The 17,283-nt window shown below is 40.0% G+C and overlaps 1 protein-coding gene across 17 annotated transcripts in view; it reads right to left on the reverse strand.

Moving 5' to 3' along the window:
* The window catches only part of DENND1A (DENN domain containing 1A), a 490,265-nt gene that overhangs the window by 218,006 nt on the left and 254,976 nt on the right, over positions 1-17,283 (reverse strand). For all 17 annotated transcript variants that reach the window (XR_004626573.1, XM_034664472.1, XM_034664473.1 and 14 more), the window contains one exon: positions 718-818. Coding sequence is in view for 16 of the 17 variants with exons in the window: in XM_034664472.1 (XP_034520363.1) it covers positions 718-818 (101 nt within the window). In the remaining variant the exon portion in view is untranslated. The remainder of the gene's footprint in view (positions 1-717; positions 819-17,283) is intronic.

Here is a 17,283-nt window from a genome sequence, read left to right on the forward strand (position 1 = left end):
CCAAATACGTTACACAGTCTTTCTCGGTAATCTATCGAGGACAGACAGTGACAATATATCTGCAGAAACGTTTACTGAGCCCCTACCATGAGCCAGCTTTTCTACATTGTGTCCCTTCATCTGCTGGATCATTTATCTTTATATATTACATATGGAACAACTTCATTTTACAGATGAGGAAACAAAGTCTTAAGCCAAGTGACTTGCCCAAGATGGTAGAGCTGACTGACTCTAAAACCTGCCTTCCTTCCACTAAAACACATTTCCCTGAACAGTCAAACTCCCATCCAAAAACTGCAGAGGGTTTTGAAGTCTGGCCTGTGCAACCAAACCACAGCTGCAAATGAGTCCCACAGAATGTGCCAGGGTATGGCTGAAACTTGAAGACCCTGGGGACCCCAACTGTTCTTCTCACCAGTCTCCAATCCATATTGGGGGAAAAAGAAAAAAAAAAATCACACCACTACTTGGTGCTTTGGTCTCTCCAAAGTGAGAAATGAGGAAAGACCCACTGCCTTGAACTCTGAAGAACGCCACGGCACAGCTGAAAGCTGTCTGGAAACAAAAGGGCCAAGCTATCACCTGGTCTAAAATTCACATTGTTTTGAAGTTCGTAGTTTTAGTTTAGTCATCAGCGGCATTACAAGTGACAGCCCTAACATCCCGGTTCGGTGCTGGAGGAGGAAAAGCAGGGGAAGGGGTGAGCAGCGGCCTTACCAGCAGTAGTCCAGGAGATGCGGAGGCAGGACGGGGATGTACACGTGCTGCCAGAACATGGGGTACAGCATGGCGGCGGACCCGTGGATGCAGGCAGTCAGCTGCAACACAAGCACATCAGAGCCTCAGAGCTAAGAAATCCGCATGAGGAGACGCTGTAGCTGGAGGTGAGCAATGCAATTCAATGCCTACTTCTCGACATACTTAAAATTGTAAGTTAACTCAATCACTTAAATTCAAATGTAGTGAGAGCTTGCTTTTCGTAAGATATTTTCCTCCCCACCCTGATTATGAAGCTAACGCATAACGACAGTAACAATTTTAGAAAATGGAAAAAGGGGCAAAAGAAAATAAAAGTCTTTCACCATCTGAAAATAACTTGGGGTATTACAAAGCACTTTTACTCCCCATTCTAATAAAATTAGGGTTCCTGTAAACACAGTGCTCAGTTGCCTTCTTTTAAAGTTTATGTTTATTTGCTGGCATTTTCCCACATCCTTACATATTCGTAGAAAACATATCTTTTAATGACAGTCAATGAATTTCCCACACTATAACCACTTTCCTGCCATTACGTTATATAATCAGATCATGTCAATAATTTTTTTACATGGCTCCTAGATGTAAGATTCAGAGACACTAACTATAGTTTAAATATAATATATGTATTAATATAATAAATAAAGGATGGAGGCTCTTTACACTCCTGCAGCCATGCATTAGAATGTCCTCTCCATACCTCACCAGTGCTAAGAAAGGTAGTCAAGTTAGCAGCTTTGAAAGTGTATCTATCTGGATTTTATTTTTATTCCTCTGATCATATCGAAGGCTTAATGTCTTGTCATATTTCTTGGTTATATTTCATAGGTAAAAGGTCTGTTCATATTCTTAGTAACTAATAAGTATTAGTATTTTTTAAAAGTGATTTATAAGTGAACACTGGATATACAAAGGATACTTATGCTTTGTAATGTTTCTGAAAATAACTTATCCTTCTATAATTTCCTTTGAATTTGGCGGGGGTGGGGGAGAAGGTTTAAATAATTTCACAGACAAATTTTTTCCTTCATGATGGTTTCTACTGCTGTTTTACTACAAAAGTCCTCCCAAATTCTTCCCCAGCATTTAACTTTTTAATCCATCTGGAATTAATTTAGGTTTAAGGACAGAGGTGAGAATTTATTTTTTCCACATAGTTAATCAATTGCCCCAGCACTGTTTATTGACTAATCCTTCCTCTCCCTCTTTTGACATGCTGCTATTTCATATTCCTTCTTTTTCTTAAGAGCTAGACACACCATATCAGGATTTGATATAATTAAAAAATTAGGGACAGAGATATAATGGAATAAAATTGCTACAAAATTCAATATAGTGAAAGAAGGAAAAAAACCCAACACCTTTGGAGATATGGCTATGAAGTGACAAAAGCCAACAACACATGTTTCTTTCTGCCTTTTTTCTTTAATGTTTCTTTGGTTTCTGGGAAGCCTGTTCCCATGAGGACTTTGCTTCTTTTGGAAGCTGTTAACTGGCCTTTGTTGACAGAAGGACATTTACGTGGCGAAAGAGTGACGTGCCAAGGCCCAGTTAAAAGAATCCCAGAGGTTAGTGTAACATGAACAGCTTTAAATTGGATATTCTGCTGATGTTTCCCAGTTGTGAGGGCTGTGTATTAAATCCACCGCTGCTACTTTTTTCCCCCTCCTGCTCCCTCCAGACCCTGTTCTTTAAATCAGGTACATGTCATGAACAGGAGTTGATCCAGCAAGCTCGCAGAGTTGTTCCCAGCTACTCTGCCAAGGCCTGTAGGTTTAACCCATCCCTTCTCAGCCCATTTCAGTAGGATTCCATATAAAGAAGGCTGTCATATTTTACATGACTCATCTCTTCAGGGTTAGAAGAGATGAAAAAATCTTTGCTGGTGTTGAACGAGGAGAAAATGAACAAACTTCACTCCAACTGCACCCTGAAGTCAGGCTGGAGGGTTACCCTGGCTTTGGGCCCCAGTTCCTCCTGCCCATCCTTTAACCAGCTGCCAAAGGACTCAGACTAAAGTGCAGGTCCAGTCATGTCACATCCTCCTCAGAAGGCTTTGGGGGCACATCTGGGGCAGGCGTGTCTCCACCAGCTTCCGGTCTACCTGTAGAGCAGCTTCTCCAGCCACAGTCTCGACTGCCTTCTCCAAGTTTCTCCTTTGAATAAATCATTTCAGACTTAGGAGTAGCTATGTACTGCTTTCCCGGAACTGTGCCCCTCACAAACACCTCCTCCTCTGGATCTCTGTGAAAGCACTACTTTCCTCGCGTGGCTCTTCTGGCCATAAGCCCCCATTATTAATGGGACTATACCTGTCTGCACGCTTGTCCTCTCAGTGGGAAGTACAGAAAGACCCTGCCTCGCTTCCTCTCCATGTTCTCAGTGGCACAGCATCTATGTAAGTGTGAGTCAAGGCAATGTTTCCTCCATAAATAGAAAACAATTCCTACTTAAAATATATTCACAATATAAAGACGGTTAGTGGCCTGGCTTTTAACTATTGGACCAACATTTTCCTGAGTCTCACAGAGTGGGGTATATGACTCAAATTCCAAAACAGAAATGGCAAGCTTAGACACACAAATATGCCACTTTCGGGAAATTGTGTCAATGGATTGATTGATTCATTCATTCATTCTTTTAATAATATACTTACACATCAAATAAATAAGTAAAAGCACTTTAAAATCTCTAAGGTGCTGTACAAATATAAGATGTTCTCATCACATGAATTCATTTGTAATTCTCTTTGGGAAAGTCATTCAAGAGAATATTCCTGGTTGAGATAGAACTTGGTTACTTCCCTTTTTTTTTTTAGCTTAAATTGGTTTAAGTCAAAATCCTATTCCAAGCAATAAAGCGGCAGAGATCTTATCTCCAGACAATGTTCTTTTTCATGTCTCCTTTCCCTCAAGAAGACCTAGAAGCTAAATGTCAAGAGATTAAAATTACCTATCCCTCATTAAAAATCGAACTTTAAAGGTCTTTGATCATCATCCTCATTGGGGGTTTTCTAGAAGCCAAATCTCTGTAATTGAAGTAAAACGTATTTACCCATTTGGTTAAGAAAACAAACAAACAAACAAACAAAAAAGACGAGTGTTTGACTCTTTTCCAAAATGCAAAGTGGCAAAATAATGTACACTGTTACTTAGGAATAGTGGTGAGTCAACCACAAGAAAAGCGTTATGATTTATCTGTGCTTAATCAGAAATAATATTATATCCCATAAATTACCATTAGCCACTTATTTTAAAAACAACTCTAAGGCCAACTCCATTTGTAAAAATAAGGCTCCTAAAGGCCTATGCTCATTCCTTACAGAACACAAAATTTTAAAGTAATGAAAGTACACAATTTGGATTATAGTCAAAAAGGGGTATTGTGAATATTAAATTGAAGTGCAAGTTGAAGAAAATGATCCTATCAAAATCTCACTCAGTGGGAGAATAGAAAGATAGTATGTGTAAAATTTGCCCAAAGTCATTAGTCACAATGAATATTCATCAGAAGCCAATTATCAATCCCATTTAATGACACCCCAAAAGATTTTGCCCTGAAGCAGCTGAATAGTCTAAGACTCCAGACAAAACTAGACAAATTATACAGCCAACAGCCAGTCTAGCCAGGACACAGATTGTAAAGTAAACCACTGGTGGGTTTCTAGACGCACTTTTAGCAAATTCTGTCCTCAATTAAAGGTGCACAAGGTCAGTTCTATCTTGGAGCTTTCTGTATGGCTCCATTAGTTTCCTTTGAGGCAAAGGGAGAGAAAGAAAGAATGCAACAGGGATAGGACAGGGAGAGTGATCAATGATAGAGCTGGAAAAATCATGAAGACATTATGTATATGTGTGGGTGTGTGTGGAGATATATATATATATATATATGAGATATATATATATAATTTTTTTCCCCCTTAGTTTAAGGTATTTCTCAGATATAATGCCCAGATAGCCACAGTCTTAGATTTTAGTTCCTTGGCTGATTCCTAATGGTAGCTGTGCAGTTTAACATGAAACAAAAGTAAGACTCTCCCCTTAAAAACAAACAAACACACAAACAAACAAACAAACAGCCAAGGAACCCCACAGTATATGTGCCAGCCACCATGTTAGGGGTTTAGGATACTGAAGAGTATTGTTTCAGAAGCGTGCATGTTTACATACATATGCACTCATCACCATACTTCACAGATGCAGAAACAGCTTCAGAGGTGAAATAACTTGCCCAAAGCCACACAGCTCGTAAGTGACAGAACTGGGACTCACATCCAGGTCTGTCAGACTGTAACGGCCACTGTGTTTCCACAATGCATAAATTAACTAAAAAGATTTTTGACTGCCTACCCTGTGCCTATACACCGTGCTGAGGAGCCTGAACTAGGTGAGACACCACTCCTATCGGCATGGCCAAATTACGTAGAAATACGTTTGCCTTGCTGTTAAATGACCAAGTATCTGGGGTAAAATACCAATTAACAGAAAATAATCATTTTTAAAACAAACACAGATCTGATAATTTCCTAGGATTAGTTACACTTAACTAGAGTGTTGTATTGTCTTTTATCCACTGGAAATTCTAGACAATGGCATAATGATTGTTGGTCAAACGGATAGGCTTACACCCCAATCTGGCACACCTATTTCAAAGTCTGGCTTTCTGTCATGTTTCCTTTCATATACTTGCATGGAGCTGCCATTAACTCTCTTTTTGATCTGAGCAAGCCACTTCCACTCCTGGGTCTCAATTTCACCTAGAGGGAAAACGAGAAGTTGGACTCCATCATCTCTGTGCCCTCTTCCAGCTTTGACAATTTCCAATCTAGAGGAATTACCATCCTTTGACCTGAAGAATGTGCCTCCTCTGCCCCAGCTCACCTTCTTCAGCTATACGAAGTATAAGTAAAACAGAGGCCCACCTAGAATTCCTGTGCTATCTTGAACTACCACCTTTCAGCCACTGCAGCCCTAAAACCTGGCTGTGGAGGGCACAGCCTTCCCCTGTGCTCGGCCCCCAACACTCTGGATATCTCAGAGGGAGATGATCTTAAGGAGACCAGGGGGCATGAAACTAAAGATGTGAGCTCCTCAAGGACAGAGATCACATTTGATTTCCCCTCCCTATCTCACTATGCTTGACACAGAGCAGGCGCTGGGCAGTTGTTGGGGAATGTAAGGATGCCTCCAGCTTAACACCATGAGGAATGGTAGGCAAGATTACCAGACATTTAACAAATTGTAACTGCTTAAGAGATCACAATGGGTAGTAAGGAGGGCACGTATTGGATGGTGCACTGGGTATATTACGAAACTAATGAATCATTGAATGTTACATCAAAAAATTTTAAAAAAAAGAGATCACAATTAGAGGCTGCACATTTCTAAAAGGTATTGAGATTCCAAGTTCTAAAGGCAGACAGAGGAAAAAATCAGATGGTCACAGTCATTCTTCACATCCTAGAACTCAGGAAGCTGAAAAGATCAAACTGACACCTGCTTCATCACAGGGTTAGTTGGAGGCAGAATTTCGATTTCCCTCTGAAGCCAAACACCAGGAAATTGATAAAAACAAAGAGTACAGAAAGAATACCAGAAAGCTAGCTTTAAAGATAGGTTATTTTTAAGTCTATTCATTTCAACTACGAATCATCTTAAGTAAAACAGTTGCAGAAAACGTTGTGTGTCTTGTAGAAATTGTTAGCTCCCTCAGTTTGAGAACTAGATTCCTTTATTTAATTACAAACCATCTTTGTAGTCATCAAGAAATAAACAGTACCATGATTCAAACAGTGTTGCTGATTTTGTTTTTGATTTTTATTTATTCTCAAATAGAAAACCCACTATGATATCAACAAAAAGTTTTTTTTTGTAGGGACTATGAAAGTTATTCTACTCAACCCTTCCAAGGGTATGAGGAAAACCTTTCATTATAAACAGTTCAGCTATGATCAAATTGTGTTTACTATATTTAGTGAGGGAAGAGTTGGCTTTTAAGAAACTATCAAAGATGCTTTAACAGAAAGATAATTTATAAAGCCTTAGAAATCAAAGACCTTCAGCTGGTCTAGACAGATGCCAGACATGTGCGTGGAAAGAAGGAAAAGAGCAAAGAATGTCCTGCTTTTCTTAGAAGCCAAAATGTAATGCTTCCTTAATTTTTTTTTTTTTTTGCAGGGGGTGGGGGCAATCTTTTTTCCAGTAATTTCACTTAGTTGGATGGAACACATCCTACCTCTTGCTTCTCCACTATCCTCTGGCGAAAGAGAAGGGGAAAAAAAAAATCCAACACAGAGTCGAGCAGAGGGCCTTCCTCTAGGAGCGAGATCATCCAGTTATCCAGTCGCCTGCTTAATCACTTCTCCCTTTCCTTTTTTAAAAACGGATCTACTAGGTAAAGTAATTAGAATAAGTTATCAGCCAGGGCAATAAGCCTTTGTGCCAAGATCTGACCCTGCAAAATACAAAAGCAACTAGAACTGCCAGAGAAAAGCTTTAGCTTCCAAAGCAGAGGCAGAAACAATGGTATGGCCCACTATAATGCAAACAAGCCCACAGCACCAAGAGTGAGGGGAGTGAAGCCTTTTCTTTAAGAAGAGAAAAAGGCAAAGTTACATTGAGATTGATAATTCATTTTAATACAGGGACAGCAAGGTGCTGTCCCTCCTCCATTCTGTACCTGTAACAGACATTACTAACTGTGGAGTTAGGACATGGCCTGAAGATTCCTCCAAACACATAACCACGGTCAATGGATCCAAGTTGGCAGTCAAAAGGAATCTATCAGCCACCTCAAGTTTCGTATAAGTGAATATTAATGGTTCTCTGAAAAATATTTCTAAGATCATAATTTATGTTTACCTAATTTACACTGCTGCTTTAATAAAGAATCACATTTTTTAAAAAGAAAGAAAACATAGGGGTGCCTGGGTGGCTCAGTCAGTTAAGCACCCGACTCTCTCGGCATTAGCTCAGGTCAAGAGGTCATGAGATTAAGCCCCATGCTGGGCTCTTCGCTCAGCATGGCGTCTGCTTAAGACTCTCTCTCTCTTCTGCCTCGCCCCCCAACCCCACGTGCACACTCTCTCTAAAAAAGATATCTTAAAAAAAAAAAAAGTAGCGTAACCGAACATGGAATCATGAGTACCTACCTATCGGGTATCCATACGTGAAGAAGCAGGAAACCTCAGGCAGTAGGAGTCACTAGATTTGAAGGCATGGGGGGAAAATATCTTCCCTATAGCATTTTTTCAGGCAAATCCGACCTTAGAAAATACTAGTAAACTTAGGAAGATTGAAGCTGTAATATAGCTACCACCATGACCACTTCACTTCCTCTGCATTTACTACTGCAAGCACCATTCCAAGTGCTTCTATATGTTTACTAATTTCATCTTTTAAACAGCTCTGTAAGGTAGGTGACACTACTGTCCCCACTCCACAGATGAGGAAACCAAGGTGACTACATATTTAAGGACCTTGTGCAAGGTCACAGAGCTAGTGGCAGAGCTAGGAGATGAACGTAGGGAGTCTAGCTCTGGAGTCTGTGCTCTTAGCTCACAGGAAACTGCCTCTGTGCTAGGATCTGTATTAATCCGACTATTACTGAGAATCCACTACGTGTACAAGCCATGCCCTCAAGCAATTTAAAAGAGAGAGAGAAAGATCAAAATGCAAACAATCAACTTCAACACAAAGGCATTATAAAAGAGGTGGTATAAAAGACGTTCAAGTGTGTTAGCACATAAAGAAGGAATCATTAATTCTGCCTGGGGCAAGAATCAGGCCTGCTTCCTAGAGCGAGCAAGAGAGACATCAGATCAGAGTCTGGAAGGATGAAGACAGGAAGCTGCTAGTCTTCCTCTCTGGGAGCGTGGTCAGGTGGTAGCCCTGGGTCAAGTACACATAGCAACCTCTTAGGCCACTCAACCTCTATGCAGTCATGACTGTGGAGATTTGAAGAAGAAATGACAATTTAGTCAATGACTAAGTGACTAATGAGAAGTGGGTGGATGTGGAAAACCTCATATGAGTTGCCATGACTATTCTTTGTTGCTTGGATTCATTCACCATCTACTATCACCAGTTATACTAATTAAAACTTCACAATACTTCCAGGATCTCTACAGCCCTCTTTGCTTCTGAAGGTCAAATCAGGGTTTACTGCCCTTTAGAGTCAACTAACCTCTGCTGACGGAGCAGTATGTGGCCAGCACTGCGCCACGTCCTTTCACATCTACAACCATTTAATTCTTTCAACACCCCTAAGGTGGGTATTAATACTATCCCCATTTTTACACAGTAGGACAAAAAGATTCAGAAAAATCAAGTAAGTTGCCTAGAGCCATATGGTTAGGGAGGATTAAGTACACAGGTAGGAATTAAACAAAAGCATCCTGACTCGAAGTCTGGTACTCTCTTATGCAGCCTTGTCGTCCTTTTTCTTGGGAAAAGATCACCAGCACAGGTGGCTGAATCATCTAGCTGGCAGACTACATAGCTATCAAGATAGCAAAAGAGAAAAAATGTGAGTTTTCATAAGATCTGTACCAACCTAAGAGCACAGTCTAATCTCACATCACACTATGGCTCGCCAAAGTGACCACACTTTCAGCCTACAGAAACCACAGGAAATCATGAGTCCTTATTCTTGCTGACGTAGCGCCTAGTAGGTGCTCAAATTTCTTTAATAAAATCCGCATGACATCTGCCAACATGGGTGCCATTTAGGGTTTCTCAAGCTTATTAAGATATCGGTGACTTGAATATTACCCACTAGTGCTTTTTGGTAGAGATCTGATCCATAAGAGTCATATAAAAAAAAAAAAGCTATAATCAGTTCTATAACCTAAAGAATATACTATTTCACAAATTGACCACACCACTAAAATAATAAATAAGATTCTTGGCCATGTTCTCAATGCACTGGCTAAAAGAACTCTCACCTCTATCTCTTTATACACATGCACCCCAAATTACAATGGTGGACTGCATCGGCAACCAACACTGTTGACAGCTTACATAGATTATACTTAGCTCTGTCCGATCCTAGACTAGCCAGTGCCAAAATCAAAGCTCTCCTAAAGAGAAACATGGAAACAAAGAATTTTTTAGTGGTAGTCTGCACTCACGTCTTCTAAACAAACTTAATCAGGCTCCATTATGTAGTCTCGAAATGAAAATTAGTCTAATGATGCAAAATAACAGTAATCAAAGAATAAATATTGTTTTTGTCTTAGAGAATGGTCTATTTACTGTTTCTGAATCTGGCTGTGTATCAATCATTTAAGGAACCTTAAAAAAATAGACTTTTTGTGGTTTCATGCTAGACCTTTTGAACCAGAATGTCCAGAGGTGGTGCCCCCCCCCAACCTGAATTTTTAACATGTTCTCTGGGTCATTCTGAGACAAATAACCCATTTGGGGTTTGGGGTTATCGGCATTTGGGGATCACTAGCAATCTGAATCCTATGTCTAGTCCCAAGCAGGTGCTTAATGCTTACTGAAGCAATGGGAGAAGAAGCAGGAGAGGAAGAGCAGCAACTAGTTAGGGATACCTTGACTGGTTGAAATCACAGCAATTTTTAAAGTATCGCAAACTGAACCGCTGACCCTCTCTGAATCACAGAGTCTCTGTAACATCTTGACGTTCTTCATTCTACACACAGCTCAACATGAACAGGAGGAAACAAACTCACACGTAATTAAATGAAGAACATCGTTCAAAAATCAGTTAACTGTATTTACATTTCAAAACCAGAGAAAAACCACATAAATAAAACCTACCAATCTTTTCTCCTACTTCCTGCCAATGGAAGTTCCTTTCATGTCTTTCTAAGTTTTTAATATTCTCTGAGCCACAATAAAATTTTATGTGATGAAGATTAGAGAGGCTGCACTATTTGAAAGTTTGGCTGCAGAGTCTGTATTTCACGCCCCTTCATTACATTTCGTTGAGGATTTCCCTCTTCACCAAGAGGATTAGTTTTCTTCTCACTTCTTTGAATACTCTTCTTAGGTTGTTAGTGTGAACTAGGTTAATCTCTCTTTTTTAACATATAAAAGATGAACAAACAAAATGTTCGATTTATTTTATTTTTTAAATAGAACACTAAATTTAGTCTTAGAATTCTCTGTTTGGTAAGTTTCCAGTTACAAGGTCTTGGCTTCCCTTGAGCACAGTTTGAAACAAAATAATGCAGTTTGTTCCTACGGCTGGAACATGCAGAGTGGAGTGTGCAGGCAAAGAGGCCCTGGCTCTGGTCCAGTATTTCCAACCTTCTTAAACTGCCACTCTCATTTCTGCTTTAAGAGTAGCAGATAAGCACACGGGATTAGTTATTTCTAGTCCAGAAGAGCTAGGAAAACTTGACACACGTCTTTCGGGTGCACATCCCATGACACAGGCTGGCATAGGCATGAACAGGTGGAGTTCATCAGGAAAGAAGTGAAAATGAAGCCAAATCTGAAAACCCACATAGTGCACAACCTGGCCCTTCTTAGGTGACAAGACCAGGTGGTGCTGAGATAATGGAAGCTCTTAGTGGGAGTGGGTGGGACAGGACTGGGGCAAGGTTGGGAGGGTACCCATCCCCCTCCCTTCACACCTACACTTAAGTATCACCCATGTTCTCTGGGACTAATACCTAGGAAGAAACTGACAGGGAAAAGGTATTCGTTGGGTTTTTTTTCTTCCCTAAATGAGGTACTATCAAAAAAGTCACAGTTCTTGTCATAGTTACGGGTACTACATCAATAATTAGGTTTGGAAGCTCAATTAATTAGGTAGTGGTCTTGCCACTAAACTCTGCTTCCTTCCTCAGAACATGTTTTTTTTTAAAAGCATCTGCTGAATAAAACAAATATACATTCCTTTGGAAAGTAAATATGCCTTTGTCATCGTTTACTGGATATTCTCAGTTTACAAAGCTTCTTATGCTACCCCTAAATTAGAGAAGGAGCGATGAGGGCCAAGATGCCCAAGGGCTGGAAGGAACTGCAGTACATGAGCCCTGAAGCCACAATGAGTTGGGGAAGATAAGCCCCAGGGACCCACTAAGGCTGTGCTCATGGCAGGGGAATGGCAGGGGTGAGGCTGGTGGAGGAGCGAACCTAAGACAGAGTGTGCTGAATCTGAGCAGCGTTCATGGAAATGGGGCTTTGCCTAATAGGGTGAGTGTGTCAGTGAGAAATCCACATATCGGCCTTCTGTTTCCCGCAGACAGAGTGCGCTGAATCTGAGCAGCGTTCATGGAAACGGGGCTTTGCCTAATAGGGTGAGTGTGTCAGTGAGAAATCCACATATCGGCCTTCTGTTTCCCTGTGCTGAGTGGTGCCAGGCACAGAGTACATGGAAACGGGGCTTTGCCTAATAGGGTGAGTGTGTCAGTGAGAAATCAACATATCGGCCTTCTGTTTCCCTGTGCTGAGTGGTGCCAGGCACAGAGTATGTGCTCACGAAATCCAAAATAAAAAAGCTTTGAATGTGCATTCAAAGGCAATGGGTTTAAATCCCATCTTAGACAAGGCACTTCAACTCTCCCAGGGCCAAATAGTCTCCTCCACAAAAGGAGAATAAAACCAACTAGTAGCTCCCAGCGTTGCCGCAAGCACTAATGAACACCTACACACATGATTAGCACAATGCCGGGCACAGAGTAGGTCGTTCAAAAAGGTTAACTTAAAAGAATTTTAACAGGGTGTGAGGGAGAACTGGGGACCTCCTGCATAAAATACAGACTATGAATCGAAACAAGGGCGTTCCACATACGTTGTCCACAGATGCAGTCAACGTGCCTCTTTGGCAAGTCTTGGAACTATTTACAAGCTACACAAGAAGCTCCTCTAATTACTATACAATCAGGACTGATTGTCTTTACCCCCACCAGTATCACTCGGCTCCATCAGCCACCTTATCCTCCAGACCTAGCTCAGACACTCTTTTTGGCTCTCTAGGAGAATTCTCAAATTCCCTCAGTGGGATGGATATTCTTAACAATGTGCCTTTGGCTCCTGCCTCTGTCAGTTCCCACGCAAGGGTTCTGACAATAGTTGGAGGTGACACCCAATACACAGAACCTGATCCTCAAGGCAAGCACTTTGAAGGGGCGATGCTTCATCTGTATCTGTAATTCTCCCGGTTGTTTCTTCCTGAACCCACACTGCATCACAATGACCCATCCGTATGTCTGTCTCTCCCACCTAGGACATGACCTTGGTCAGCTTACTCCATCTCTCCAAGTGGATGAACCATTCTGCAAAATGGGAATAATACTGCTCTTCTAGGGCTGCTGTTAGAATTATATGATATCATCTCCATAAAGGTCTTATTTTAGACCCCCCTGCTATCCATAAGAGTTACCAAAAAGCAACATGAGTTAAACTCAGATATAAACATCTGGAAGAAAAATGCAGCTTTTGTGCTAGAAGAGATCACAGTGAAGTATTTACATTAGAGAACAAGATTTAGTTAAGCCTTCCCTATTTATCATTTACAAAGGAAAAACAATCAATATACATTAACCGAGCAAAGAGAACAAAAACTCACATTTTTCTTACAGAGAGTATCATATTATTGACCGAGAAAGCCTGAAATGAATATTACCTGACTCTGAACTAAATGTTGCTGGGGTTGTCTCTATTGACATAGCCATCTTTATAGAAAATGGCACTCTGGAGTGTTTGACAGCTTTTATCTTTCAGATGCTTGATGGTCCTGAGGAGCAACAAGCCTACATCTTATCAAAGAAAATTGAGAAAAATGGGGTTTGCCAAAGTATGACAGGCCACATCTGGGTTCGTCAAGAGAGGGTCATCAGAAAGCTCAGACTATTAAAATAACCTTTGCGTTCCCCCGCTCATTGAAAAGATAATAAAAAGCCACTATTGAGGAAATAAAAGGCAACAATTAGAAAACTTTCAATTCTGAAATTGGAGAGGTCCAGAGGCTTGGATAAAACTGATGTCTGCTCAGCTACTTAATCCCCAGGGAAATTACACATTGGGATGCTGATCACATGTGAGATATAAGGTGATCCCCACCCCCATAAAGGTTTCTACCAACAATCATTAAATTTTAGAACACAGTTAAAAATAAACTGTTTGTTAAAAAAAAAAAAAAAACTTAAGTCAAAGTGATACATGTGTATAGCCTTAAAAACAAGACAAAAAGTAAGGCTTATACTGAAAAGCAGCAGTCCTTAACCTTAATTCATAGTAATCACATTCAACACAGTACTTATCTCCTTATTTCTAAATAACAATCTTGATTTTAAATAGTAAAAAATAATTTGACTTCCCATTATAGATGTAACTTACTACACACACACACACACACACACACACACACTATGCCAGACTCTGTTCTAAGAGCTTTGTAAGTACTAACTCATTTTAATTTTACTTGATATGAAGTCATCGGTGACTTGAACAAAAGCTATTTCAGTGGAGAGGACGGGGCTAAATCCGGACAGAAGACTGGGGAGCGGGGAGGAGAGGAATTAGACAGTAAATAGAAATAACTCTTGAGACATTTTGTTCTAAAAGGGAGAATAAAAATGGGATAAAGGGGAAGTTTTGTTTTTAAGTCTGGGAGATACTATACCATGTAAGCAAACTCTTAAGAATGGCCAGTAGAGAAGAAAACACTGATGAAGCAGAGAGGAGCTCAGTGCTGGAGGAACTCCCTGATGGTAGCAAAAAGGAAACTGAAGTGTCACCTTCTCAGTAAGGCATTCTTTGACCATCTATCTAAAACCGTAATGCCTGCCACCTCGCCCTCCCCAGCCTCCTTCTTTCTTCTATTAACACTCCTTAGTACTCATCATTAGCTATTGTGCTATGTATTTAACTTATCTAGTTTACTGAAGGTCTACCTACTAGAATTAGAATGTAAGCTTTGGGAGAACAGGGATTTTTGCCTATTTTGTTCACTGTTGTATCCCCAGTACCTAAGATAGTGCCATGACAAGTACTGGTTGAAAGAAGTCAGGTGGATAAGCAGAGCGGTTGGCCCTCGAGAGGACGGACAGTGTATCCACAATAGAGAAGCCAAGTAGAAGAACAGAGACCTCAGGAGGTTGACAGGTATGGTAAGGGCTTCCACTAGATATGTACGGAATTTCAGGTGAAAAATATCATTTTCCCCTAGAAGTTCAAGATGTTGTTTCACCGTCTTCTGGTTTCGAGAACTGCCATTGCCAAATCCTGTACAATTTCAATTCTTAACCTTTGTACAAGAACTGCTTTGTCTCTATCCCTGTGTTGTAAAATTTCACCATGAAGGGGCTTGGTATCTTCTTTTTTAACTTTTTAAAAATTTTGAAATATATATACACATGAAAGTATGTATATTATATAATCAACCTTTAAAAGAAAAAACCTCAAGAATCCCAAGCCCAGCACCCTAGCTTCATGGTTGGCAAACTACAGCCTGAAGGCCAAGTCTGGCCTGCCTATTTTTGTAAATAGAGTTTTGTTGGAACACAGCCACACCCACTAGTTTACAGATTGTAAACTACAAGGTTACAGTCCAGTAATTACAAGATTATATGGCTTACAAAGCCATATTTACTACTGGACCCTTTACGGAGTAGTTTGCTGATTCCCTAGCCAACCTCAAGACAGAAAACAGTATTTTTGATGTCCCTTATATGCCTCTTCCCAACTATACTGTTTTCACTCCCTTTGAGGAAACTACTACCTGAATTTTATGTTAATCATTTTTTAAAAAAGATTTTTATTTATTTATTTGACAGAGAGAGAGACAGCCAGCGAGAGAGGGAACACAAGCAGGGGGAGTGGGAGAGGAAGAAGCAGGCTCATAGCGGAGGAGCCCGATGCGGGGCTCGATCCCAGAACGCCGGGATCACGCCCTGAGCCGAAGGCAGAGGCTTAACAACTGAGCCACCCAGGCGCCCCTATGTTAATCATTTCTTTTCATCCCCCATGCAGTTTCTATGTATCCCTAAATAATATTCCATTTAATTTTTCTTACTTGAATGTTATGTGAATGAAATCATACTGTACAGTCTTCTATAGCTTCTTTCACTAGAGCCCTAATCATGTTGGTGGGTTAGTTCTTTTTTACTGATATAGTATTCCATTGGATGACTATACCATAATTTAGGGGTTCTCTGTTGGTAGACATGCAGGCTCTGTCCAGGTTTAAAAAACAAAAGCAAAAAAACCAATGTTGTTATGAACATGCTTGTACATATATCCCACTACAAATGACCAATGACTGTATGTAGGTATGTGTATGTGCACACACAAGCAGGCGTGCGCACACAATTCTATCCAGGGATGGGATTGCTGAGGTTTGAGTGTGTACAAATAGTTTTGTACCACATATTTTTCAGCGTAGTACATGAATTCTCCAGTACAATTCAATATAACACTTGAATTTATTAGATATCAAATTTTTGCAAACCTACAGTTTGAATCGTTGTAGTTTTAATTTGTTTGTCTAGGATTATTAATGTAGTTGAGCATCTTTCCACATATTTATTAGCCATTTGTGTTTCTTCTGTCAAATGCCTATTTGTGCTTTTGGCCAATGTTTCTATTGATAGATTTGTCTTCTTTTTAACTGCAGTAGTTCTTCATATATTTCAGATATTAATCCTCTGTTGGTTTTACATATGACAAATATCTCAACTCCAGCTTGTGACATGTTTTTTCATTCTCTCAATGGTATTTTTTAATGAACAAATGTTTGCAATTTTAATCTTTTCCTATATACAATGTATATTTCGGATTATTTGATTAAATCCTTCCCTACTCTGAGATCACAGAGATTATTCTATTTTGTCTTCCCAAAGTTTTAAAATTTTGCCTTTCACATTTACGTCCTTGATCCATTTGGAATTCAGTTTTCATATGGTATAAGATAGAAATTGCCTCTCTTTTCTTCCCCATGTAGATAATCAATTATTGAAAAATCCATCCATTCTCCCAGATTTTACAATGCCACCTCTGTTGTATATAAAGAGCTTCCCACGTGGCCTGTTTCTGCAATGTCTGTCCTGTTCTATCAAGACTGTTTGTGTATTCCTGTGCCATTACTAGCATTTTAATTACTACAGCTCTATAAAAAGTTTTGATTCTGGTAAAGCAAGCTTCCACAACCCATTCTTTTTCTTCAAGTATGTCTTGGCTCTTCCTTGGACTTTTCTGCATTAATTTTAGAATCAGTTTGCCAAGTACTGTGTAAAATCCTAATGGGATTTTGAATGGAATTGCATGCAATCTATAGATCATTTTAGAGTGAAAGAGCATCTTCAATACATTGAGTCTTCCTGTTCATGAACATAGTCATGCTTTTTCTCCATCTACTGGTAACCATATGAATTTTCCCTTTTATTTATTTATTTTTAAAGATTTATTTATTTTATTTTTTAAAGATTTTATTTATTTATTTGATAGAGACAGCCAGTGAGAGAGGGAACACAAGCAGGGGGAATGGGAGAGGAAGAAGCAGGCTCATAGCGGAGGAGCCTGATGTGGGGCTCGATCCCAGAACGCTGGG

This window comes from Ailuropoda melanoleuca, chromosome 7 (assembly GCF_002007445.2).
Source record: "Ailuropoda melanoleuca isolate Jingjing chromosome 7, ASM200744v2, whole genome shotgun sequence".
Lineage (NCBI taxonomy): Eukaryota > Metazoa > Chordata > Mammalia > Carnivora > Ursidae > Ailuropoda > Ailuropoda melanoleuca.